Here is a 26,174-nt window from a genome sequence, read left to right on the forward strand (position 1 = left end):
AGTGTTAAAAAAAAGATAGCTCTTTATTTTTTTTAAATATACCATTTAATTAATATAATGTGATGTTGATAAAGGTGTCATACAAGTGTCCTTTATTTATATATATAAAACCTCTATGGCACATTATTGCAGTTGTGTGGACAAGTACTGATAAATTTTCTCAAAGAGCTGGACACCATGGACAAAAACTATGAGAGAAAGGCTGTTCAAAAAAAAGGAGAAGTATCTGAGAAGGTGGTCTGGTAAGTTCAGAGCTAATTTGTTATGGATATTGACTGGCAACTGCTTGTGTTTTTTACATATGGGAAAATGGAGAAATTGATTGTGGCCAGTTTAGTGCCATAGTTCCAATGAAAATACTTAAGGCGGCAGAACATCTGTGAGACAGAGAGCTGTTACTGAATTATCTTTTTCTGGATGACATTAAAGCTTTTTTTTTTTTTTTTTTTTTTTTTTTTTTTTTTTTTTTTTTTTTTTTTTTTTGAGTGGGGGGGAGGGGTGCAAAGGCCTAACATCCTCTGCCAATTGTCACCTCCAATAATTAATTTATCTTCCAGACAACTCTCTGCCCTCAGAAAATTACAGAAAGAAAAAAATTATCGTCATCACCAGAGCTGATAAGGATAATGCCACAGTCGTTCTTAAAGGCTCGGAATATAATCGAAAAATGGATATTATTCTCCGGGATCACTCTACCTACATACCATTTGAACATGATCCCACAAAAACTAGTTAAAAAATTAAAAAACCTACTTAAAAAAAATGTCCTCCTGATATTACAAAAAAAAAAAACCAAACCTTTCGACCCCCCCCCCCCACCCTGTTTATACGGTTTACCTAAAATCCACAAACCTAATACCTAATTCTTCCCTAAGACCTATAGTAGATGCCACTAATACTCCTTGCTACAAATTGTCAAAGAAACTATCTAAGTCCCTGAACCCCCCTCCTCACTGGTCTTACCACATCTTATGTAAAAAAACTCTATCCATTTTAAAAACTTAATTGAAAATCTTACTTTAAATAATACAGACATATTGGTCAGCTTTGACATCATGTCATGTTTACCAATATTCATCTTATTGACATCTTAACACTCTTAAAAAACGTTTTTCATTCTGATATCTTAGAGCAGGGGGTCTTCAATGCATGGCGTGTGGAGCTCTTTGCCGTGGCCTGCCAGCCATTTTGAAAAAATAACTACTTAACATTAAAATGCGATTAAATAAAAAATATTTTCAATGAAGCCTGCCAGCCATTTTGAAAAAATAACTACTTAACATTAAAATGCAATTAAATAAAAAATAATTTCAATGAAGCCTGCCGCCCACTAAGCTATACTATGGTATTTAGAATTGTAAGATTCTTTCCAGATTCACAAGGAACGTTGTGCATTTGATACTTCACATAAAAATAAATATTAAATAGACATGCTTCTTCAGCCATCTACCAGCGCCAAGCGGTACTTAAGTACTAGTACTAACATCGCAGGTAGCTGAAGCAGTAGTTCGTTCGAGTGCACTGTCTAGTGCCTTCCAGGTACATCTCGAAGGTTCTCAATACTTCTTTATTTTCATATAAATACAAGAGGATCTCATCCAGTCAGTCAGTCAGTCATGAACATTGTGATATTTGTGTCTAAGCTCACGCAGGTTCGTCGTGTCAGCCATAGCCTATTGTGGTTTTATACTACCAGACTTTTTTCAATAGTGTGAGACATATTCAGTGGATAACTGTTACACGGCCATTTTGGATCATTTTGTGGGTTCACCTTCCATCACTATGTGGTCTACGAGTAAAAAGCGTAAATCAAGTGATTCTTGTCGTTGTTTTAATGAAACGTGAACCAATTTGCACTTTTTTGTGCCGATCGACGATAAGCCAGTGTGTTTAATTTGTTGTGAGTCAGTGTCAGTATCAAAAGAATACAATATAAATCGACACTATGAGACAAAGGCAGCTTCATGTGGACAATGTGAACTGCCTCCAAATTGATTTCAAATGCCAGCAGGGTATGTTTAAAAGGCAGAGGGAAGAGAGTGAAACGTGCGTCAAAGTAAGTTATGTAATAGCTGAAAAAATTGCTAAAAAAATTTTAGCAATTTTTTAAACTCTCTGCCTTAGACGGAGAGTTTATGAAAGCGTCTCTCATTGCTGCTGGGGACATTCTGTGCCCAAATAAGGAGGAAATATTTAAAAAATCAAGTTTGTCTGGGGTAACTGTAACACAACGTGTCGAAGAACTTGCCAATGACACTGAAGGAACTTTCAGTTTCATTGGCAAGTTACGGTCTTTACATCATATTCACTTGCTTGAGATAAGAGCACAGATGTGAAGGATACAGCACAACTGACTATCTTTGTCCGTAGTAGCATTGATCAACAATTCACTGTAACAGAAGAACTGCTAGCGCTCGTTGAGTCCAACTGTTCATCTCTTGATGAATACGCTACAAAATTGGCCGTGCTGCGAAGTGAGTTCGAAGAGAGATTTAGTGATTTTCGTAACCAACAGTCTTCAGATTTATTTGCAATGCTGCCAAAATGCCAGGCTCAGTACAAATGGAGCTGCTTGAATGCCAAAACAACTCTTCTTGGATAGAAAAATTATTCAATGAGCCCTTGATTACATTTTACAAAGACTACATTTCTGAGGATGCATTCCCTAATTTTTATGCTGCATGCTTTGAAGATGTGCACTTTGTTAGAATGCACATACTTATGTGAGCAGTTCTTCTCCAGAACAATGCATGTGAAGTCCAAGACAAGAACTCAGATTATGGACCAACATCTCGAGAATACTCTGTGCATAGTGACTTCCAACATCAACAAGCTGGTCAAGGAAAAACATTGCTAACTTGCCCATTGACATTGTAAAAAATGAATGTTTCTTCATTAAATTATCTTTTTTCAAGTATTGATTGCATTTACTTATCATAAACCCGACTTCTACCTACACTCTTAAAGCTGAGTTTGTTTATTTTTATAGGATTTTATGTAAAGTATTAAATGCACAGCGTTCCTTGTGAATCTGGAAAGCATCTTACAATTCTAAATACCGCAGTATAGCTTAGTGGCCCCCGGGCTTCATTGAAATTTTTAATGCGGCCAGCACTGTCTGAAAGGTTGAAGACCCCTGTCTTAGAGCTCTTTTCCTTTGCCATCAATTCTGGTTATTTTTCTTGGAAGAACAAAATCTACAAACAAATAGAGGGAACTGCTATGGGTTCCCCCCTCTCACCAATTTTTACATGGAAAATTTTGAAAAACGAGCCATAGACTATTCCCCTCTAAAACCTTCTATCTGGCTAAGATATGTAGATGATGTGTTCTCTATTTGGCCTCATAGCCTAGACACATTAGACTCCTTCCTCAGTCACCTCAATAGTCTACATCCAAGAATGCAGTTTACAATGGAAAAGGAAAATAACAATAGTTTACCTTCCTAGACACCTTAGTAACACTTCTTCCTAATGGTAGCCTTTCTTTCTCTGTATATAGAACTACTCATACAGGCAGATACATTCACAAAACTCTCCCACCACCACCCCTCTTAGCAATATGGCATTATTAAACCTCTAACCAATAGAGCCCACAATCTTTGTTCCAATGAAACTGCCCTTTCAACCAAACTCAAACACATACACAACACCTTCCTTTCCAATAGCTACAATGATTACAGAATTTAAAAAATTAATCAAGTCCTTCCATTCCCCAACCATCTCTTCAGAAGGACTTCAGAAATGCCATTACCATACCTTACATCCATAGCATATCAGAAAAAATAGCCAGATCATTAAAAAAGTACAACCTCCATACAGCTTTTAAGCCCCACCATAAACTTACTACCCTTATTCATTCCACCAAAGATCAGCTCCGTCCTCTCTCGGTGCCTGAAGTATATAGAGTACCTTGTTCCTATAAACTGGCTTACTTTGGACTGACAGACAAATCAGCAACCATCCGATTAGAAGAACACAAGTCATACATCTGCAATCACGATTATGGTCAATCTGGCCTTGCAGAACCATGTTTTGGAAAAAAACCACCATTCAAAAAAGAAAGACTGTTCTTTGCATCTGCACTCAGGAATCAACCTAATTTAAACAAATACGGTTGCATAAAACTTCCCAAAATTTTGGAAACATTAATTATCAGAGATACCTCTTTACATCCTAAGCCACCTGCAAATGCCCATATAGGGTGCATCACCTAGATAGGATTTTAGTTTCACTCACTGTTGTATTGTATTTGTGTGTGTTGTAATCCCTGAAGATGGCTCTGTGACAGACGAAATATTGGAAGCATTAAAATTAGTTTTAATCCTCTCTCAGTACTGATAATATTCCATTAAACCTCCAACATGAAGATGTTAAAGCAATGGTTATGAAAATCTTGAAGTTTGGAATATTTGAATACTTCGTTTCATCTCTTGAAATGTGAGCAGCAGCAAAACTATGGATGGGATTTCAGTTAGTGCAAGAAAGTGATTTATGTATTTTTTTTTTTCTTTCTCCTAAACTGCATTCCTACATTGGGTACCAATATCTATGCTATAGCTTTTGTAACCTCTTGTGTTGATTTATGTAGGAAAAAGGTATAATATAGCAAAGATGAGGGTAGTCAAAAGTATAAATCCCTGGAATACTATAAGATTGATAGAAAAATCTGGCAATTGAAGCTACATATTGCAACAGATGAAACAGTCATCTGTCACAACATGTAGAATTACAGGACACTCAGTTATAAAGTGGAAAGTAAACCCTAAGAAGGTAGTTTGATAAGTAGGCCTCTATGCCCAACCCTATCAAATGACTTACACAACTTGTGCCTAGTGTAGGTAATATTGGCTAGGAGGTCTGCTGTGTTGATATCAGTAGTGTTAGAATTCATATTAACTGATAAGTGACTGAATTAATTGATGGTCCTCTAGGCAGTAAAGAGGTTGATACTTGATGACCTGTATTATTTTTTGAGAGAACTGAGATGAGGGCATTGGGAGACTTGCATCCAAGCTGAGTGAGTAAGAAAATCAAGACAGTGAGACAATATAAAATGAACTAGACTGGTTTTCAGACTATTCAAGATTTTTCTGATGTCTTTCTAGTAGAAAAGTAGAGATCTCGTAGTAAAATCTATAAAAATGGAAATAAAATAATGTCAGAACTACACAGGATTTTCGCTACTAAATTTTGATGGTAAAATTTATGCAAGCATGCTTGCAGGATTCGATTCCAGAAATCCTCTCGCTCTGGGTGAGTTGTCTGAGACAAGTGGCTAGTGAATATGCAGCCTCATTCTAAATGCTCAAAATATGTTGCCTTACTTTTTATAATTTACATTTTTTTTTCTCTTTTTTTCATTTAAATGGTTGCATTTCTTGTAAAGTTATTTGATCATAAGTGGCCTCTGATGAATGTAATAAAATTTTATTTTCAACCAGGAGACAGTATCTTTAACAGTTTATAAAGGAATTAATTCCTTCATACACTGTTTGCCCTTACCCAAAGACATTTTCAAATACATGCCTCGCTGCTATTTCTGAAATTTGAAATAATTCTAGTCTACAACAACAGGTTCTCTATCTTTCACCCCTGTTAAACTTAAGTTTACTCCATGTTCATAGCTTAATTTTGAAATAAGTAATCAACTATTCTCAAACAATATTTTATTTTGCATAATAGCAAGTCATTGCCATTCTTATAAAAATCAGAAATATTATTTTTAAAAAAATTAATTTGACAAGACCAATTTTCATTTGTTTCGCTGCCAACTGTAATTAAGACAAATTTATATTCTTATTCTCCCGGCACCCTCTTTAACTCTTAAGTAGTATGTATTTGTAACATAATACTGGCAAAAGATTATTTTCACAACATGAATTATCTTAGTGTAATTATATACATGAACATTTTACATGATGAAAAGGGGTTTTAATCAGTACTGTAACTTAAGAAACACAGTTATCTTGCAACGACAAGTCAGAGACCAGATCTCGATATTAACACGAGATAGTGAAAAGTTAGTCTGGCTGGTGCTGACCATTTTATGTTTTCATAATTTTTTTTATATCTTTTTTATTGAATTATTCTTATGGATTATTTATATAAATTCACCCTTCATTATGCAATAAATGAAAGGAGATGCAAACTACACTTTTTAGTATTCATTTTAAAACTCTTTGTAAAACTGAAGATGAAAGTATTAAAAACACTGGAGTCTTGTGCCATCAACTAAAAACAATAACTTGTGGCTCAAGGAAGTCAAGTGGTTAAACTATGAAGACGAAGGCTTTCGACAGAAATTCTAGATTACTACAAGATAATTTAAAAGTGACCTACTAGCCTTTAAATAAAATTCTTTTCAATATGCCAACTCACGGTATTTCATTACCAAAACAAAAATCTAGACTTTATGGAGAGGCTACTTCTAAACAGTATGCTAGATATGGTAAAGTGTTAGTAAAGAAGGTTGAATGCATCAACAGAATTATATTTCTATAACACTGTAAGATGACTCAGATTATTCCTACCTGTTGTAAAATAAAAGAAGTTTATAATAAATTTAGTTTAATCCTTTATCCAAGTGTGTGCAAACAAAGTTTGTGCCTGAAAGTATCTTCAGGACTGGGGTAAAGTGGTACAAACCGGGCAACTCCTTGCAAAGGTGGAGCAAGCTACCAACACTCCTATCTCAGTATCTCCCATAATGCAAAACTCATCTTCTTGCGGATGTGTATAATGTTATGCATTAAGGGAATGGCCACTACCCAGACTAGTTTCGACCTTTATTGAGGTCTCTTCAGTGGGAGCCAGGCCCAAGTGGAGATAAGAGGCAGATTATTGGGCCTGGCTCCCACTGAAGAGACCTCAATAAAGGTCGAAACTAGTCTGGGTAGTGGCCCTTCCCTTAATGCATAACATTATACATATCTGCAAGGAGATGTGTTTACCCCAGTCCTGAAGATACTTTCAGGCACAAACTTTGTTTGCACACACACTTGGATAAAGGATTAAAGTACATTTATTATAGTCTGACCAAGTGAAAAATAAACTTTCACTAAAAGAAGTTTATAGGTCTTGTAAAGTTCATTGGATTTATTTAAAGGCTTAGTCTTTTAAGTTATCAGCTGTACAAAGCCCTCTTAAATAACGAAATTGTTTATATATCAAGAATGCTTTAGAATCTGTTTTAGTGGCTGAAATTTTTAATACTATTTTGTGCATTTCATCAACTTCATATCTACATGTTTTTAATGCTTGTGATAATTGAAAGTAAGTTTGGTTCACTTATGAGTATTGTGTCTAGAGCAGCTTATAACATATGTGATATGGCTAGACTAGTTATCAATGCTTCTAGCTGTCAGCTAACAGAGGACGAACTTTTCGTTTCATCAAAAGGACATGATTTCTCTATCTTTCCCAATAAGGTATCCCTTATGGATTTTTTTTCGTATCATAGAGGTCTTCGATTCTACCAGAGGATGTGGAAGAATGGTGGGACGTTAATAGTCGGAATATTAGAAAAATTGGAGAAGAGGTGCTTGGTATAACATCAGGAAAGGGACCACCTGAGGATAAGGAGGCATGGTGGTGGAATGAGGAGGTGCAGTTGGAGATCAAGGAAAAGAAAGAGGCAAAGAAAAAATGGGACATGACTGGAACTAGAGCCGACAAGGAGGCATATAGATTAGCAAAGAAAAATGCAAAGAGAGCTATGGGAAGGGCAGTTGATGTGGTTTATGAAGAACTAGAGAGAAACGGTGGCGAAGCTCAGTTGTTGAGAATAGCGAAAGCCAGAGATAAGGCCTCGAAAGACATAACATCAGTCAAGCAGATAAAGGATGCCTCAGGAGTCGTATTACAAGACGAGGACAAAATCAGAGGAAGATGGAAAGAATATTTCCGAAAACTACTAAATGAGGAGAATCCAAGAGAGAGGTGCGACGATGAAGAGGTAAATGAGAGACCGGTGCAAGACAAAAGTAGAGAGGAAGTGGTCTGAGAAAAATGAAGAATGGAAAGGCTGTGGGAGCAGACCAGATACCTGGAGAAGTGTGGAAAAGTTTGGGCAGTGAGGGCGTGGATATGTTATGGGATCTGATGTGTAATATAGCCCAACAGTAAAAGATACCAGAGGAATGGAGGAAAAGTATTCTCGTTCCAATCTACAAAGGAAGAGGAGATGTTCAAGACTGTGGCAACTATAGAGGAATCAAGCTGATGTCACACACATTAAAAATATGGGAAAGAGTAATTGAAGCAAGGTTACGGCAGGAAATGAAAATTGGTGAGGAGCAGTTTGGATTTATGCCAGGAAGAGGGACAACGGATGCAATATTTGCGCTAAGACGATTGATGGAGAAATATAAAGAGATGCAAGTGGATCTGCACATGGTGTTTATAGATCTGGAAAAGGCATACGACAGAGTGGCCAGGCAGGAGGTATGGAGGTGTCGGAGAAGTACGTGAGGTTGGTGAAGGAGATGTATGAGGGAGCAGAAACTCAGGTCAGGTCTAGTGTCGGCATGACAGAAGGGTTCCCTATTGTCGTAGGGCTACACCAAGGGTCAGCTCTGAGCCCTACCTCTTTGACCTGGTCATGGATGTACTAGTGGAGGATGTCAAGGAGGCACCATGGAGCATGCTGTTTGCCGATGACTTTGTTCTATGCGAATCATCCCGAGAGAAGCTTGAAAATACCCTGGAAGAGTGGAGAAAGGCATTGGAGGAGAGCGGCATGAGAATTAACTGGGTGAAGACTGAATATATGTCAGCGGGGAGTGACGAGGATATCGTCATATGACTCCAGGGTGAAAGGCTAATTTCAAGGAAGAAATTCAAGTACCTTGGGTCGGTTGTCGAGAGGAATGGTGACCTGGATGAGGAAATACAGCACCGAATAACAGGCGGGTGGATGAATTGGAGGAAGATGAGCGGGGTCCTGTGCGACAAGAGAGTGAGTCGTAAGAGGAAAGGAAAGCTCTATAAGATGGTGGTGAGGCCGGCGATGCTCCATGGTGCGGAGACATGGCCTATAACCAAGGCACAGGAGAGGAAGATGGAGGTAGCAGAGATGCGGATGTTGAGATGGATGAGTGGTGTGACAAAGGAGGACAGGATAAGGAATGACTACATCAGAGGGACAGTTAAGGTGGGACTAATTGGCAAGAAGATACAAGAAAGTAGGCTGAGGTGGTTTGGACATGTTGTTAGGAAGGGTGAGGAGTATGTTGGTAAACGAGTGGAGTATATGGAGTTGGAGGGAAGGAGGAAAAGAGGCAGACCCAAGCTCAGGTGGAGGGATAAGATGACAGAGGATCTTAGGGAGAAAGGATGGAGTCCGAAGGATGCTCTGGACCGGAGAACTTGGAAGAGGAAGGTTAAAGATTGGTGCGCCGACCCCGTTTAACATGGGATTAGGCAGAATGAAAGAAGAGGTCTTCGATTCTAATCTTAAAAAGAAACACTAACAGTACTCATTTTGGATGTGCAGAAATTCTTCTTAGTGCCAAGCCTCCATGTTCCATTAAGACCAATCAGACTGTATGGGATGTTCCACTTATAAAATTTCTAGATTTTTATCTAATGTACCTGCTATTTCAACTAGAACAACTGCTACTTATTTAAAAAATACTTTGGATTTTAAAAATAAAATTTCTGATTTTCATTTGAATGCTTCAGATATTATTAGTTTAGATATTATATCCTTGTTTAGTAATGTTCCTTCAGCAATATCTGAAGGAAATTCTCATTGAAGTAATCTAGTGCTGTCAGATAAACTATTTAATTTTGTAATATATTCTGATTATTTCTCCTTTAAAAACAAAATATATCAACAAATCGAAGGAACAGCCATGGACAATCTTATTTCTCCTACTATAGCATGGAATTTGGACAACTTATTTTTGATAACATTTCACCTAGACCTGCTCACTGGTTCATATATGTGGATGATATTTTTGCAATTTGGAATGGCTCTTCCTCTGAGTTACAGCAGTTTCTTTTCAAATTAAATACGCTTATTCTAGGATCCACTTTACCTTAGAAGTAAATAAGCAATTAGCTTTTTTAGCGTTTAATTCTTTGTTAACCAGTTGGTAGCCTACATTTTTCAGTTTTTTGGAAGAAGACTCATACAGCCATTATATTCACACTGAATCTCATCACTATCCTAGTCAAAAGGCTGGAACTATTAAAACATTGGTGCATCATGCTCATTCTTTATGTTCAGAAAAACTGTTACAGAGATGATTAATTCCACCTTTTTATCTAATGGCTTTAAGGATTCTTTCATCAAAAGAGCTTTTAACAGTGATGTTATCTCTACATCTTCAAATGGAGAAGTAACTCCATTCCTATTTCTTATGTGCAAGGCATTAGTGAATGCATAGTGAAAGTTTTAAAACCACTGAATATTTTTTTATTGCTTTTTCTGCCATCAGAAAAATCTTCACTTTTCTCACTTCTCCTAAGGGCAAGCTTCTACCTCTCAATTATTATTATTACAACACCGCCAAGGACTCATCGCAGGAAGACATTCTTCTCTACTCTGCTACCTACATCTTGCTGTGCATCCTACTACTTAATTCTCCAGTAGTAGGATACACAGCAACAATAATGCTATCAACTGCCCACCACCATGACTACTAGTATTTTTTGTCTGTAAATTATGTGTACTCTCATGGCTGATTTGTTTGTATGCAGGATGAAAAACACTTTGATTTAAAACTGCTTTTATTTGGCTAGAAGAACACAAGTCTTATATTCAATACCTTGGGCCTGAAGAGTCTGGACTTGCAGAGCATGCTATCAATACTAAACAGAGTTCATTGGAACAAGACGAGTTCTTCATAAATGTCGTTTCCTCATAGAACGGCTTTATAAAGAAATGTGTGAAACTTTACTTCACTGTCCTAACTTAAATATTCTGATGGTCTATGTCTGTCCCCTTTGTGGGAAATAGTACTTTTTAACATGTTCATTGCCAATCAAGCGATATCGCGTGATTTGAGTTCTCGACAAACGGCCGGTCACGCGTTATTGCGTGGACGTCGCTAACTAAAAAAAAATTGGCCACCACACGAAATTCCAATTTTCAGACCGGCAATGAACGCAACCACGCGATATCGCATGATGCGAACTCTCTGGTGGTCGATCACGATTTATCGCGTGGCTGTCACTAACTAAATGAAAAAATAAAAAAAAAATTGGCCACCACACGGAATTCCAATTTTCAGCTTGGCAATGAAAGTGTTAAATCAGCTAATGTTTTCTAACCTTATATTGTCTAAATATAAATAAATAAATATTTATTTTTTTAAATAAGTGAGGAACTTAGTGGAAAGAGAAGAGAGGAAATTGTTTTTGCTAGGTGCAGCATACAGGGTCGCTGAGAGAAATTTTGGGACCCGTGACAAGTCTGTGGTCTGGGACCCAATTAAAAACAGTTTGTTTAATTAAAAAAGTCATTAAACATTTATTTAAAAAAAGTGTACAATGAATTCAAAATTTGATACATTACATACCATACAAAATACAAACATTAAAAAGAGAATTTTTAAATTTTTATTACATCATCCACTTCTTCACAATCAATTTTCATTGCCAGGTCATGTTCTATTGATAGCAAAGCTAGGCCGTTTAATCTTTCCTGGAGCATTGATGATCTACTGAAGCTCTACTAAATGCTCTTTCACCTTCGGCAACTGTTACTGTGCAAAAAATTCTGATTGAAGTACATATTTTGGGAAAAACACAGTGACGTTGAAATTTATAAATGGTAATAAATCTAGTCCTGGTATAACATCTTTAAACGTGGCATTATAAATCTTTTTTTTATGATAGATTTCGTCTTTCAGAGATGATGCTAAGTCTTTCGAATATTTATTTATTAAATTATTGCAAGAGTCAGAAATTGCTTGATGATTCATTGTTTGAAAATTTAATATTGGTGAAAATAAATTCTGAATGTTTTTTAAAGATGTGAAACGCATGTGAATTTGAGCCCCGACCTTCGGGCCCGTGACAAAAGTCTCAGGTGTCACCCCTCTTGGCAGCCCATCCTTATTTACTAAAGGTTGATAACTCTCCCATGTGTGAAAAATGCAATACACATCACTATTTGTCATATTCTGGTGGAGTGCCAACACTTTACACGAGAGAGAGAGAGAGGAATGAAATTTTTACCTATTCAACAGCTATATACACTCAGACAGATGTATGATGTTTTTAACTTTCTACAAAGAATTAATTTGTACACACATTTGACAATTTTGTTTTGTTTTTAAGCAATGTAGTATCTACATATAAACAAAATTACATTTTGTTTATATGTAGATACTACATTGCTTAACTTAATTTTTGTACATAATTTATTAGTTTATTTTTTACTATTTGTGTATTGGTGTAATTTTGTTTATATGTACATACTGCATTCCTAAAAAATTGCAAAATAACTTTACTTGAGCTTCCACTGTGGAAACCTCAGTAAAGGTTGAAACTGCCTTGGCTAGAAATCTCCCCTTAAGATATTGCATTTAAAACTTCTGTGCATGCATTATGGGATAGTGAGGCAACTGATGTGATGTCATCAACTTCTACAGGGTGTTCGGGATAAATTTGACATATTTATAATTAATTATATTTTTCCGTAAGTTACATGTATTAATACACACTTCTCTTCATTTAAAAGTTTGGACCCTTCTTCATTCATATACAAGATGTCAGAAAGGATGGATAGCTGGAACTCACCTGAATCATGGAAGAGAATAACTTGTATCATGATGATTCGTGCCCGCCATCAAAATAAGGATATTACGACTGCTGCCCAATGCTCCCTGAATACAGTAAAAACAATCAGGCATGAACTAGAGACTTGCAATGGTGACTACGAGGATGTAGCAAGAAGAAAGATCCCTAGCAGACGATCTGATTGCGTTCGTACAGCAGAATTCCTCGCAAATCTGCAGGAACAGGTGTTGAAGAACCCTGGCATTGGAATTCGGGCTTTGTTCGTGGAGTTGCTAACTGTGGTCAAGCCCTGGATAACAAGGGTAGGCAATGGTAGGCCGTATGTATGGCCCCAGGATTCGGCCCCTTGCCACACCTCTGGGAAAAGTCAAAAATGGTTGTCTGAAAATTTCTACGACTTCACCAGTCCAAATGTTTGGCCTCCAAACTCCCCAGACCTTAACCCCATGGATTATTTTGTATGGGGCGCAGTTGAAAAAGACACCAATCGCACTTCCAGTAATACAAAAGCCCAGTTAATGGATAAAATTAAAACAGTTTTTGCGGCCCTTCCCAGGGAGACTGTAGCATCAGCTTGTTCGAGGTTCTGAAGCAGAATTGAAGCTGTGATCGATGCTAATGGTGGTTATTTTGAGTAAATCTTGTTGATAGTATTGTAATTAACTCTGCCTGTAATGTTTTTTTGTCAATTCATTAAATTTAATAGATACAAAGAAGATTTTCTTTTTCCTTACGAAACTGTCAAATTTATCCCGAACACCCTGTATATACAAGTAGCCTGGTCATGAAGATACTTCACATGCAAACTTTGTTTACTTATACTTGGATAATGGATTAAACAAAAATATATTTTCTTGCAAGTTTAATTTAATTATATCTTTCATAGCCTTGTTGACTACATGCCTACTGAATTAACCCCTTGTTTTCTCTCATCTTGCCATGCATTGAAATAAGTTTATCTATCCTATAAAATCCGTTTTAATAATTAATGTATCTGTTATATTCCCTCTTTTCCACCTCATGCAAAAGAAAATGAAAAGTACTGTGATCAGATTTGGTCACCATATCTGAGCACAGTGTACTTTATATGCGATGTAAAAAGAACAGTAATTTTTTTTTTCCTCTTTGTCATTATCTTTCTCAGCATTCCAGTAACCCTTTTTCCTATTTTTATCATGTTCAAAATATGTTGCCTGAACTTCAGTTCTTATCTTACACCCAATCTCTAGCCTGAAAGATTTCATTTATAGTTTAAAAAAAAAAAAAAAAACTCAAACCAAAATAAAGTCACAATATTTCACTTCTGATGTAAGGTAAATAATAAGACAATTTATTGAAAAGTTAAACCTAGTAGTATCTGAAATTTCAGTTTCTCTGTTGGATACTTTTGTTTGGAACCAAACTGCTTGGAAAGAAGTCAGCAGACACCATAGTATGAGGAACAAACAGCCATAGTACCCACCTTAATAAGATGTAGAACCTCCTTTCACTGTGATGACTGCAGCAATCCTATGGGGCATACTTTCCACAAGTGTACAATAGCGATCACTGAAAATTTTGGACTATCCTTCCTGTAGACATGTAATGAGGTCCTGGACTGTTGTGGGGCAGACATCCCTTGATCTCACCCTACCCTACACCCTAGTTCATCCCATACATGTTCATGGAGGCCTGTCAAGTGTGGTGACATGCATGTCCACAAACCGTGCAGTTACAACAGCAGGCTTATTACATAGTCTTGCTGAAAGAGAATGTTCATTTCCATAGAAATGCCACAAAGCAGGAGGCATTGCATTGTCCAGATACCACTCAGTCTAATGTTCGTGGCACACCATAGGTCTGAGGCCAAACCAGGACCATACCATCACACTGCTGCCTCCAAATTTCATAGTTGGTGTTACATACTCTGGTAAGAGACGTTCATTGGGCATCCACCATGCTTGGTTGAGGGTGTAGCATGATTCATCACACAGCTTTCCAAGCTTCCATGTCCCATTGTATACACCGAAGATGATGATGCTGCATGTTGGTTCAGCTTAATAATGTGGAGCTTACATATTGCAATCCTACTATGGAAACCTTATGTTGTGAGGCATCAACTGGAACATGAAACCTTCATGTTCCAGTTGATGCCTAGAATGTTCCAGGTATTGACTGGAACACTGTCTGCATTCAATGTATTGGCTGATTAATGATGGTTTTTACATATTATCCTTCATAGCACCCTATGGTCACATTTGGTGATTGTGGTGGGTTTTCTACTGCAGGTAGCACTTGCAGTTGATGCCTCCATTTCAGTATGGTATCATTGATTGTTGACCTGGGATGGCCCAATTTGTCAACAAATGGCTTGCAACGTCATCCTATCATAATGTCTCTTTCAAACTTCGTCAGTTCCCTTCTTGCAGCCATTTTATCTGGACACAGTTGCTCTGACCTGGGATCATCATATTCCTCCAATTTATACTGGCTACAAATACACGACTCTTTACATGGCATGATGCACCTTGCCCATGGGGGGGTGTCCATTAACTTCTTTCCAATCAGTGTATATTAAAGTAATATCAGCTAAGCATGAAGATTGTTTTTTTTAAAAAAGGTCAAGAAAAAACATCCTACAGATATTTTGATAAAATCTTCCCTCTCTAAACAAGGATTACTTTCAAATCTGTAATAGGGTTTGAAATAGTTTTTTCAGAGTATCAGCATAAATGCTATTTTGTTGTGTGTGTTGTCTTTAGTTTTATTATAGTTAACTAGTGTGTGTTTATTAGACTAGCACATGCAAATATAAAATTTTGCATTATTCTTATATATGGCATGTAATTAATTCCAGTTCATATAAATTTGTAGGTCAAGCACTGGAAAAAGCAGGTGGCAAGGAATTCCAGCAAGAAGTCAAAGACTTATTAGCTTCTAATGGACCATTAGATATAGCTGGAGGTATCTTTTTTTTTTCTTCCATTGTTGTATATAGTGCTTGAAGTGGGGTTGAGAGGAAGGTGAGAGTCAGTGCTCATGAAAAGTGAAATAGTCAGAAAGAAAAAAAATGAAAAATTGGCCTGTTAAATGTTTCTAATTATTACTTCAAAATTCAAATGCGAACAGTCATTTTTAAGCATTTTTTTATTTGATAAAATATTTTGCCATCTTCTTTTTTTTTATCAGTTGAAAAGATATTTTGATGGCTGGCAGACTGTTAGAGTCCACCAGCCATCAAAATAAAAATAAATGCTGGAAACATCTGTAATTTGTTTCATCGACTTATTGATACCATTAAACAGGCATGGTGCATATTGTGAAATTGGGAGCCATCCATAAACATAATACTGATTACCATCAGGTTATTGGGATTATTTAAAGGCAACATGGTTTTGAGTTGTAGAGAACAGAAGATTATCTGCAATTCATTACCTTTATAGGTTGTATCATTAATAAAAGTTTTCTACCATTTCATGTTCATAGAGTGGGTTTATGAACCCTGTTCACTAAACACAACAAATAACATTGGTAATGAAATGCTCAAGATATTCCCATGATCACTTTCATTTATGCTGATGGGGAAGTTCCAAAATGCACTCATGAAGATTTGTTTCCTCATTGAACCATTATAATCTTCTTCGAGTGCCATCTCCTATCGGAGGTCAGCGACCACCTTGACAAATTTTGAGCGATTCTCAGCCACTCTGAGCAGTCTCTCAGAGTTCATGCCAGTCCACTGTCTGCCAGCCCAGATTTTCTTCGTTTTCCTTGTCCTGTTCTTCCCTTTTATAATCAATTTGAAGTATCTTATATTTTTCATTACGAAGTAGATGACCAAGATATGTAGTTTTTTTTGTTTTTTTTTATGGTATTTCAAAGTTCACGTGATTTTCCCATTTGTTCCAGTACTTCCTGATTGGACGTTTTTACTGTCCATGGGATTTTTAACATTCGTCTGTATAACCACATCTCAAAGGCTTCAAGTCTTTTTATTGATGTTGTCTTCAAGGTCCAAGTTTTGCACCGTACAGCAGTACAGACCATACATAGCATTTAACCATGCACACTCTAAGCTCTAAATTTAAACTGCGGTTACAATGTTGATTTCATCAAGAGAAAATTTTTTTCTTGCTATTTAAATTTCTGGTTTGCAATCTTCATTTAACTAGCATCCAAGATATTTAAACTTTGCCATTCTTTCTATTTGTTTTCCATTTAAAGAAAGTGCTGACTTAAGAATTGGTTTCTTGCTTATGACCATGAATTTAGTTTTGGTGATATTTTTAATCCCATTTTTTCACTCTCTTCATTCGCTAGTTCCAGAAGATTTTGAATATTGCCAGCCAGGAGAGCTGTGTCATCAGCATATCCGATGTTACTGATGATATTTCACCATTTACATTAATCCCTTCCTTTCAAGACTTTTTGAAATATGGTTTCTGAGTATATGTTAAAAAGAAGAGGTGACAGTACACATCCTTGCCTTACTCCTCGTTTGATGTTAATGGAGTCTGTAATAATGTCATCAACTTGAACAGATGCCTGTTGGTTGCAATATAAGTTTTCAATGATCCTGATGTTTTTACCATCTAATCCAATTATTTTTAATAGTGCAATCATTTTAGCATGTTGGACTTTGTCAAATGCTTTCTCGAAGTTGATGAAGCAAATGAATATTTCCTCGTTTTGGTCAGTACATTTTTGGAATAAGATCTGAGAACAGAAAAGAGCCTTTCTTGTTCCCAAACCGTTTCTAAAGCCAAATTGGGTATCACTGATGGTGTCTTCACATTTTCTGTATATTCTTTTTTTAATTACTTTCAGAAACATTTTGATCAACCTAATGAGACTCATTAGGTTGATCATTCTATAGTCATTACAAGTTTTTGCATTTGCTTTTTTTAGGTAGCATGATGAAGGTCGACTGTAACCAGTCTTGAGGGGATTATGCCTGTATCGTAGATCTTATTAAATAGCTTTACTAATATATTAATGTTGTCACCTTCTAATAACTTAATTATTTCTGCTAGTATTGGCTTTACCATTTTTAGCTGAGTTTAGTGCACATTCTACCTCTGATCTTAGAATGCATGGACCTTCCATATGTTCATGCATTCTAAGATCAGAGGTAGAATGTGCACTAAATTGTCATGCTTTTCCTGTAGAATTTCTATTTCTTTATATTTTTCATTCATCCAGATTTCTTTTGCTTCTTTGATCTTGCGTTTAATAATTTTCTGAACCTCTTTATATTTTGTTGGACTATGATTTTTATGATCTGCGTTGATGCATGAGAGAAGAAATTTCATCAGTTATCCAATCTGTCTTTTTTACTGCTCTATGAGGACGCAAGGTATTGGTACATTTCTCTATGAAGACAGATTTAATTTATCCCATGATTCTTCAACCCCTCATGATGTCATCATTCTTGATTCAGATCTTGACTCGATAGCTTTCAGTCTAAGTTTTAACTCTGCCACCAGTAGGTTATGATCAGAAGCAATATCTGCACTAGGATAGTTTTTTTGTACTCTTTATAAAACTTCGAAATCGTTGATTAATTAGCAAGTAATCAATTTGGTTTTTGACTATATTCCCATTATTATCCTGTGGTGATCACCCAGTATACAGCCTTTAGGATGGTATCGTAAACCATGTGTTTGTGATTATTAGCTTCTCTTCCTGGCAGAATTGAATAAGACAGTCACCTCTCTCATTTCTTGTTCCCAGTCCATGTTCGCCAACTACATCTCCACTTCTACCTTTCCCAACTTTGTTTAATATTATTCCAACTCCATTTTGATAGTTGTTTTCACTACTTCCAGAGTGATACATTGTCACGTCATTAACTTGAGTTTTGCCTGATCCTGGCCACCTAACTTCACTCATTCCTAAAGCTTACCTGCTTCATACAGGGTTCTGACATTCCAGGTTCCTAGTTTTAATGAACACACCATTTTAAGCCTGGAGATTCTTTGCACCCCCCCCCCTGTCCCATTTAAGGGACGCTAGGAACTCGGGGCCATTTGTGTAGATTTGCTCACCATGGTGGTTAGTCTGGAGAGAGAATAGAGCAGCAGTTTCTTCATTTGGCTTTCTGCTCTGCAGTATTACAGACATACACAAACTGTATTGCCATCTGCAATTTTCTAATCACGAGCTTTACCATCATCATGAGACTTCAACCTTGTGTCAGTACTGACAAAGCTGCTTCCCTTTGTCAGAGGATTGAATCCTTTAATTTTCCTTATAATCCTAGGTAGGAGCTGGAGCTAGCTGAGCCTGAGTTGTTTATAGAGGTCTGCTCCTCTCAAGGTTCTTCCACACATATCACCGTTGGGATATGAATCCTCTTCCGCTGATTTATCCATTGTTCTTCACAGAGGTTCGTTAGCATTCTTATAGGGAGTGTACCCTACGGTAGGCCCTAGGGAGCATGATGTGGACGTGCTTCACTCCACCATTATAATAGTTATGATTATTATGATAATAAATCAAATAATAAATACTATCATAATAAAAAAAAGTGAAATATACATTTCTTCCTATTTATGCTCAGGTGTAGACCCACACTTCACTGTGCAGGCATTCAAAACCGAAATCCTAAGGATTAGCCAACCTATTCCATATTCCGTGAGTGAGTATGTGTGTGTGTGTTCATGGGGATCAGTTTTCCTGTTTCTGGAAGGAAAAAATCGTCCATCTCTATGAGATTGGCTAACACATTATTTGATTGAAAACACCTAGTAAAGATTCCTCACGTCATAAACAGGACTCGGACCCATGCTTTTCTAATTAAAGGGCTCGTCTAAACCAACAGAGCTATGGAGGCTCTATACATGTCATACAAGAGCTTACTTAATAATAATAGTTATTTTCAGATGTTTCTTCTTATTGTGAAGTATAATGATAAAACTTGGATATTTACTTAAAAAAGTATCAGGTATCCAAATCAGTGTATTTTATGAGGATACATCAATCATCCTCAAGACTGGTAAACTGACATCTACTCATTCATTAAATCCTTTCCTTCATGAATGAACTTACATTTTAATTGCCAGTGTTTGGTTAACAATAACAGATTTGTATTCTTGATTGTGAATTTTCTTGAAAAGCCTTATAAGAAAAAGTATTTAAAAAAAAAGAATATTTAAGATGATGTTATAATATTAAACCATAAAGAGCTCTTAAAACATATTTCTCTCTAAGAAATATGAGTAATTATTGATAATTAAATTACAATGAAACTGTTTGATTTTACATCTAATTATGACAGTGCCAGAGCATTGTTTACTTTCTCAGAGGGATTAGGAATACATTTATATAAGGAACATGATATTGTTAGCATTCCAGAATGTGTGAGCAGAACTGATCCAAGGATGTTGTGGTAATTTAAAACAGAATGGGAGAGCAAGACAAGTTTTTTTTTCCAGGATGGCAGGAAAATGACCCAGAGTAAGATCAAGATTTAAGTGAATTGATAATACTAATATCTTAAAAGATTAAAATATAAGCTCTGATAATATTGGAGGGGGTGCTTAAGGGTCAAAGCTGTATAACTGAGAGGAGACCTCCACATAGCCTTTAAAGGAATGCAGAGAACTGACCAGAGCTTCTGACCTAATGTCCAATCCTCACCTTCTCGTGGTGCATCCTGTTGGGTATCTACTTGGATACTGAACGAACGAGGATGGGCTGGCAATTTGGGATTTAGCCGACCAAATTGTATGCTTATTGGTGAAACCAAAATAAAAAATGATGGTACAACATGACAAAATTTCATGTCGGCTTGGCCGTCGCCCAATTAAACAAGACCCCCGTTGTTTTCGCCAGGGAACCAGGGTGAACAGCAAAAAGTTAGCTACTGGAACAAATCGGAAAACAAACCCCAACTCAACATCACCAGAGTTAAAGATCGGTACTATCAACATAAGAAGCCTAAATGGCAAAGAAATGCAGCTAGCTGAGGAATTAGATAAGTACCAGATCGACATAATAGGGGTGACTGAAACAAAAAAGACAAAAACTGGTGAGATCTTTCTGAGCAATAAATACAAAATGTTATATTCAGGCAATGACAATCAAGGAAAAGAAGGTGTAGCCATAGTATTCAACACAAAATACGAGGCTAATCTTCTTGAATGGTAGACAGTCTCAAGTAGACTGATGTGGGCAAATATCAGAATGGGGAACTGGGACAATAAGACTTATTTGTGCCTATGGTCCCACAGAAGGTTCTACTAAGGTAGAAGTGGAGGAATTTTTTGAGGCTTTAGAAAAAGCAACTGACACAATGAAAAAGGAAAAGTTGGTCCTTGTTGGGGATCTAAATAGCAGAGTAGGAAATGATTGTCAGACATAGAAAAATATTTTGGAAAAATTTGAAAAGAGAAAATCTAATAATAATGGCAAATACCTGTTTGATTTCTGCTCAAGACATGGACTGGTTATTACTAACGCCATGTTCCAACATGAAAATGTGCACAAATTCACATGGAGAGAAGAGGTTAGGAATAAGAAAAGTCTCATTGACTATATTATTGTTGATAGTGATGATTTCTCCCTGGTGCAGGACACCAGAGTGTACAGAGGATTTGAAATTGGAAGTGATCACTATTTAGTCTTGAGCGGGATAAAATTGAATTTCATATTGAAAAAAATAACATGTAAGAAAGTTTTAAAGCGAATAAAAGTTGAGCAGCTCTCAAATGTGAACTGTAGACTAAAATACACAAAGAGTTTGAGAACAGGAATGAAACCTTGGAGATTCAGTGGCAAACTCTGAAGAAAACATTGATTGATTCTGCCAGAGAGGCATGTGGTGAGGTTGTCTGCAAGGATAAAAAAATCAGAACTCCCTGGTAGACACAGGAAGTTAAAGAGGCAGTGAAGGAAAAGAAGAAAACATATCAAAAGTTCCTGTCAAATAAGATAGCTTTTGCTCTTAGAGAATACAGAGACAAATGCAAGAATGCTAAACACTGTGTAAAACTAGCTAAACGAAAGTCATGGGAGGACTTTGGCAAGAATATAGAAAATAAATATCAAGAAGGTGGCAAAATATTCTGGAGGTTGTTGAAGAAGCTAAGGAATGGTGGAAAGAGTGCTGTAAAAGGAGTTGGAGATGATAAAGGTGACATGAAAACGTGAGAAAAAGGTATCCTTGAAGTATGGAGTAATTACTTTGAAAAACTGTTAAATGAAACAAGCAGTGATGACAGCACAGTGGTAAAAAACACTGACCAGGCATGCAGTCAGGAATACATATCCATTCCTGAAGTAGAAAAAGCCATCAAAGGTTTGAAATGTGGAAAGGCAGCAGGAGTAGATGATATTCGACCAGAAATGCTGAAGTATGGTGGTATAAGAGTCTTACAGTGGCTGCACTGCATGGTTCAGATAGCCTGGACAGAGGGATGAATTCCCGATGATTGGAGTAGAGCTCTCATAGTACCCATATATAAAAAGAGAAATAAAATTGAATGTGAGAATTACAGTGTTATTTCCCTACTGAGTGTTCCTGGCAAGATCTATGCAAGTATACTTGAGAAACGGTTGAGAAGAATTGTGGAAGAAAAGCTTGGTGAAGAACAAGCTGGATTCAGGCCAAATAGAGGCTGTCAGGATCAGATCTTCACTTTACGACAAATAGTCGAGAAAGCATGGGAATATAACAGAGATCTGTATTTAAGTTTTGTCGATTTGGAAAAGGCATATGACAAGGTGCCAAGAGAGAAGCTATTCAATACGCCACAGTTATATGGTGTCAATGGGGCATTATATCAAGCAATACTTAGTCTTTATTTGAGTTGTAAGTCAGCAGTTAGAATTGAAGGAAGTACAGGAAGATGGTTTAATGTTAAATCTGGTGTGAGACAAGGATGTACATTATCCCCTCTGTTATTCATTATCTATATGGATCACATTATGAAGTGGTATTAAACATGATATCAAAATTGGAGATGTTAATGTCAGCTCTTTGCTTTATGCGGATGATGTTATACTTCTAAATAAATCCGCTACAAGTCTGCAAGATTCTCTGACTAAATTGAATAGCTGGTGTAATAGATATGGTATGAAGGTCAGCAATAAAAAGACAAAGACAATGAAAATAGTCAGAATCATTGAAAATGTCAACTGTGTTGTGAATGTAGAACCTGTGGAACAAGTGAAACATTTCAGCTACTTAGGCACAATTTTTACTGAAGATGGTAAATTAAATATAGAAATAGACAACAGAATCAGCAAAGCTGGTATGGTAGGAAGTCAATTGAATAAATTCATATGGAATAAGAGAGAAATTAGTCGGAACACTAAATTAGCTGTATACAAGACAGTGCTCAAACCAGTTTTAACTTATGGATCTGAGAGCTGGGTCAGAAGTAAAACACTTGACCAAAGACTAGAGACCTCAGATATGAGAGTCCTGAGAAAGATTATGGGCATGAACAGATGGCATCAATGGCAGTATCATATTAAAAACGAGGATATTAGGAAAGAACTTGACATTTTCAACATCTAGAATGCATTAGCAGAGCTAATCTCAGGTGGTGTGGTCACTTAAACAGAATGGGCGAAGAAAGATTAGCAAAACAAGTGTTCTCTGCTAGGTTGGCAGCAAAACGACCCCGAGGAAGACCAAGATATAGGTGGATTGATATGAGTCTTTGGACTCCATGGAGGTGTCATGTAATAATAATAAATTGTTTATAGGTTGCTAGTTAATGAAAAAATGTTATCCTGTTTGCAACTTGTCCTTAGGCACTACAAAGGTGCTAAAGTGGGATGATCTCCATAAGTTCTACTTTTTCTTGCTTAAACTACTGCTTCCACTCATCTGATCTAAATACATGCTCTGAGCAAGTTACAGAAATTATCCTCACGGACATGAAGGCCTTCAATGCCAATGAGGATAATTTCATTTTTTCATTCCATGGCGTGGAAAGATGCAACCAAGTCAAAGAACAAAATTCACCATACTGCTGATAGCTTTGCAAAAAGAACCTGTACTTCATATTCAGCCTATCCTGAAGCATGCAGTAAATGCAAAACAACCATCAGTAGCCAAGTCTGACTTTGTAATGGCCAACAGCATGAAACTTGCCTCCTATCCAAGTGGGAATTTTGCCTTCTTATCTGCTCTTCCACCTCTTATTCAGATGACATCACTGTTACAGCACCTAAAGATACAGCTGACTTCCTGGCATCATTCTTCTCCCCTAACTCCTGCACAGATCACCAAGATAAATCATCTTATACTGTACCAGAAACAGAGCACCATGTGCATATCCTGTAGTTTTTCAGTGAAAATACATCAAAAGAATACTAAGCTTGGACATTAAAAAGTCTGTGGCTGATGGCATTTCTTCAGTTGTACTTAAAAGATATGCTTCAGGAATGACATCTATCCTATATCATCTCTGCAATATTTTAAATCAGTTTCATTTATTCCAATGGGTGGAATCCAGAATAACCTCTCCTGGCATAAACTCATCACATAAGTAGCTTCCATAGCATCCAAAAAAACCTGATTGCCATCATCTCCAGCCTCTTCAAAATAATGGAGGAAATCATCAACTGGACCTCTCTGTTACCTAATGGTTTATCATTTAATCAGCAACCACAGTACAGATTCCACCAACTAGATGATCCATTGCTGACCTCTTCTTCTACATCACTCGACACATGTCATGGAAAAGTTTGGAGAACTGTGCTGTCCTTCTCGACATTTCCATGTCTGACATCAAAGCCTGCTCAGTAAATTCTCATCATCAAATTCCTGACATGTGCCTCTCAAGGAGTGTACAGGATATGATAGTACTACATGAAAAACTTACATCATTACTAACTTCCTGTCTATAATTTTCCTCCAAATCAATCTGTTACCTGTCAAGACTGACTCCAACATTATCAGATCTTATATTTCTGTATTCTAAGCCACTTTTTACTGTATCAATCCACCTAAATCTTGGTCTTCCTCTGGGTCTTTTTCCTGCCAACCTGCATGGGAACACTTGTTTTGCTAACCTTTCCTATTCCATTCTATTTAAGTGACCATACCACCTGAGATTAGCTCTGCTAACACATTCCTGCATACTAACAATGTCAAGTTCTTTCCTAATATCCTCATTTTTAATACGATATTGCCATTGATGCTATCTGTTCCCACCCCAATCTTTCTCAGGATTCTCATATCTGTGGTCTCTAGTCTTTGGTCAAATGTTTTATTTCTAACCCAGCTCTCAGATCAATAAGTTAAAGTTGGTTTGAAAAACTACAGGATATGTCTTGTATACAGCTAGTTTCGTGTTTTGACTAATTTCTCTCTTATTCCATATAAATTTATTTAGTTGACATCCTACCATACTAGCTTTGTTGATTCTGTTGTCTATCTACCATCTTCATTAAAAATGTTACCTAAGTAGCTGAAATGTTTTACTTGTTCTATAGGTTCTCCATTCACAATGCAGTTCATATTTTCAATGCTTCTGCCTATTTTTATTATCTTTGTCTTGTTATTGCTGACTGTCATACCGTATCTATTACAAGTATAACATTATCTGCATAAAGTAAACAGCTGAGATTACCATCTCCAATTTTGATGTGTTTAATACAACTTTCCTTCTTAATGTGATCCATATAGATAATGAATAACAGAGGGGATAATGTACATCCTTGTCTGACACTAGATTCAATATTAAACCATCTTCCTGTACTTCAATTCTAACTGCTGACTTACAACTGAAATAAAGACTAAGTTGCTTGATATAATGCCCCATCGACACCATACAACTGTAGCGTTTTGAACAGCTTTTCTCTTGGCCTTGTCATATGCCTTTTCCAGATCTGCAAAACTTAAATACCGATCTTTGTTATATTCCCATGATTTTTCAACTATTTGTCGTAAAGTGAAAATCTGATCCTGAGAGCTTCTATTTGGCCTGAATTCAGCTTGTTCTTCACCAAGCTTCCGTTTCACAATCCTTCTCGAGTATACTTGCATAAATCTTACCAGGAACACTCGATAGAGAAATACCTCTGTAATTCTCATTCAGTTTTATTTCCCTTTTTGTGTATGGATACTATGAGAGCTCTACTCCAATCATCTGGAATTTGTCCCTCCGTCCAGGCCTTCTGAACTATGCAGTGCAACCACTGTAAGACTTTTATACCTCCATACTTGAGCATTTCTAGTCAAATATCATCTACTCCTGCTGCTTTTCACATTTTAGGCTTTTGATGACTTTTTCTACTTCAAGTATGGATATGTATTCCTGATTGCATGCCTTGAGGGTTGTTTTTTTTACCACTGTATGCTGTTACTGATTTTCATGTCACCTTTGTCATCTCTAATTCCTTTTACAGCACTCTTTCAACAGCTTCAAGATATTCTGGAGGCTGTTGAGCTTTTTCAATTGCCTCCAGAATATCTTGCCACCT

At 36.7% G+C, this 26,174-nt stretch overlaps 1 protein-coding gene across 1 annotated transcript in view; it reads left to right on the forward strand.

Annotated features, from left to right (window-relative positions):
* LOC150099522 (core histone macro-H2A.1-like) overlaps nucleotides 1–26,174 on the forward strand; it is a 138,271-nt gene that overhangs the window by 81,468 nt on the left and 30,629 nt on the right. Inside the window, 1 exon segment of the mRNA XM_090403370.1 lies at nucleotides 15,606–15,695. Coding sequence (XP_090259496.1) covers nucleotides 15,606–15,695 — 90 coding nt within the window.

The sequence above is a fragment of the Typopeltis vanoorti genome, chromosome 14 (assembly GCF_054136105.1).
Source record: "Typopeltis vanoorti isolate ZY-2024b chromosome 14, IOZ_Tvanoo_1.0, whole genome shotgun sequence".
Lineage (NCBI taxonomy): Eukaryota > Metazoa > Arthropoda > Arachnida > Uropygi > Thelyphonidae > Typopeltis > Typopeltis vanoorti.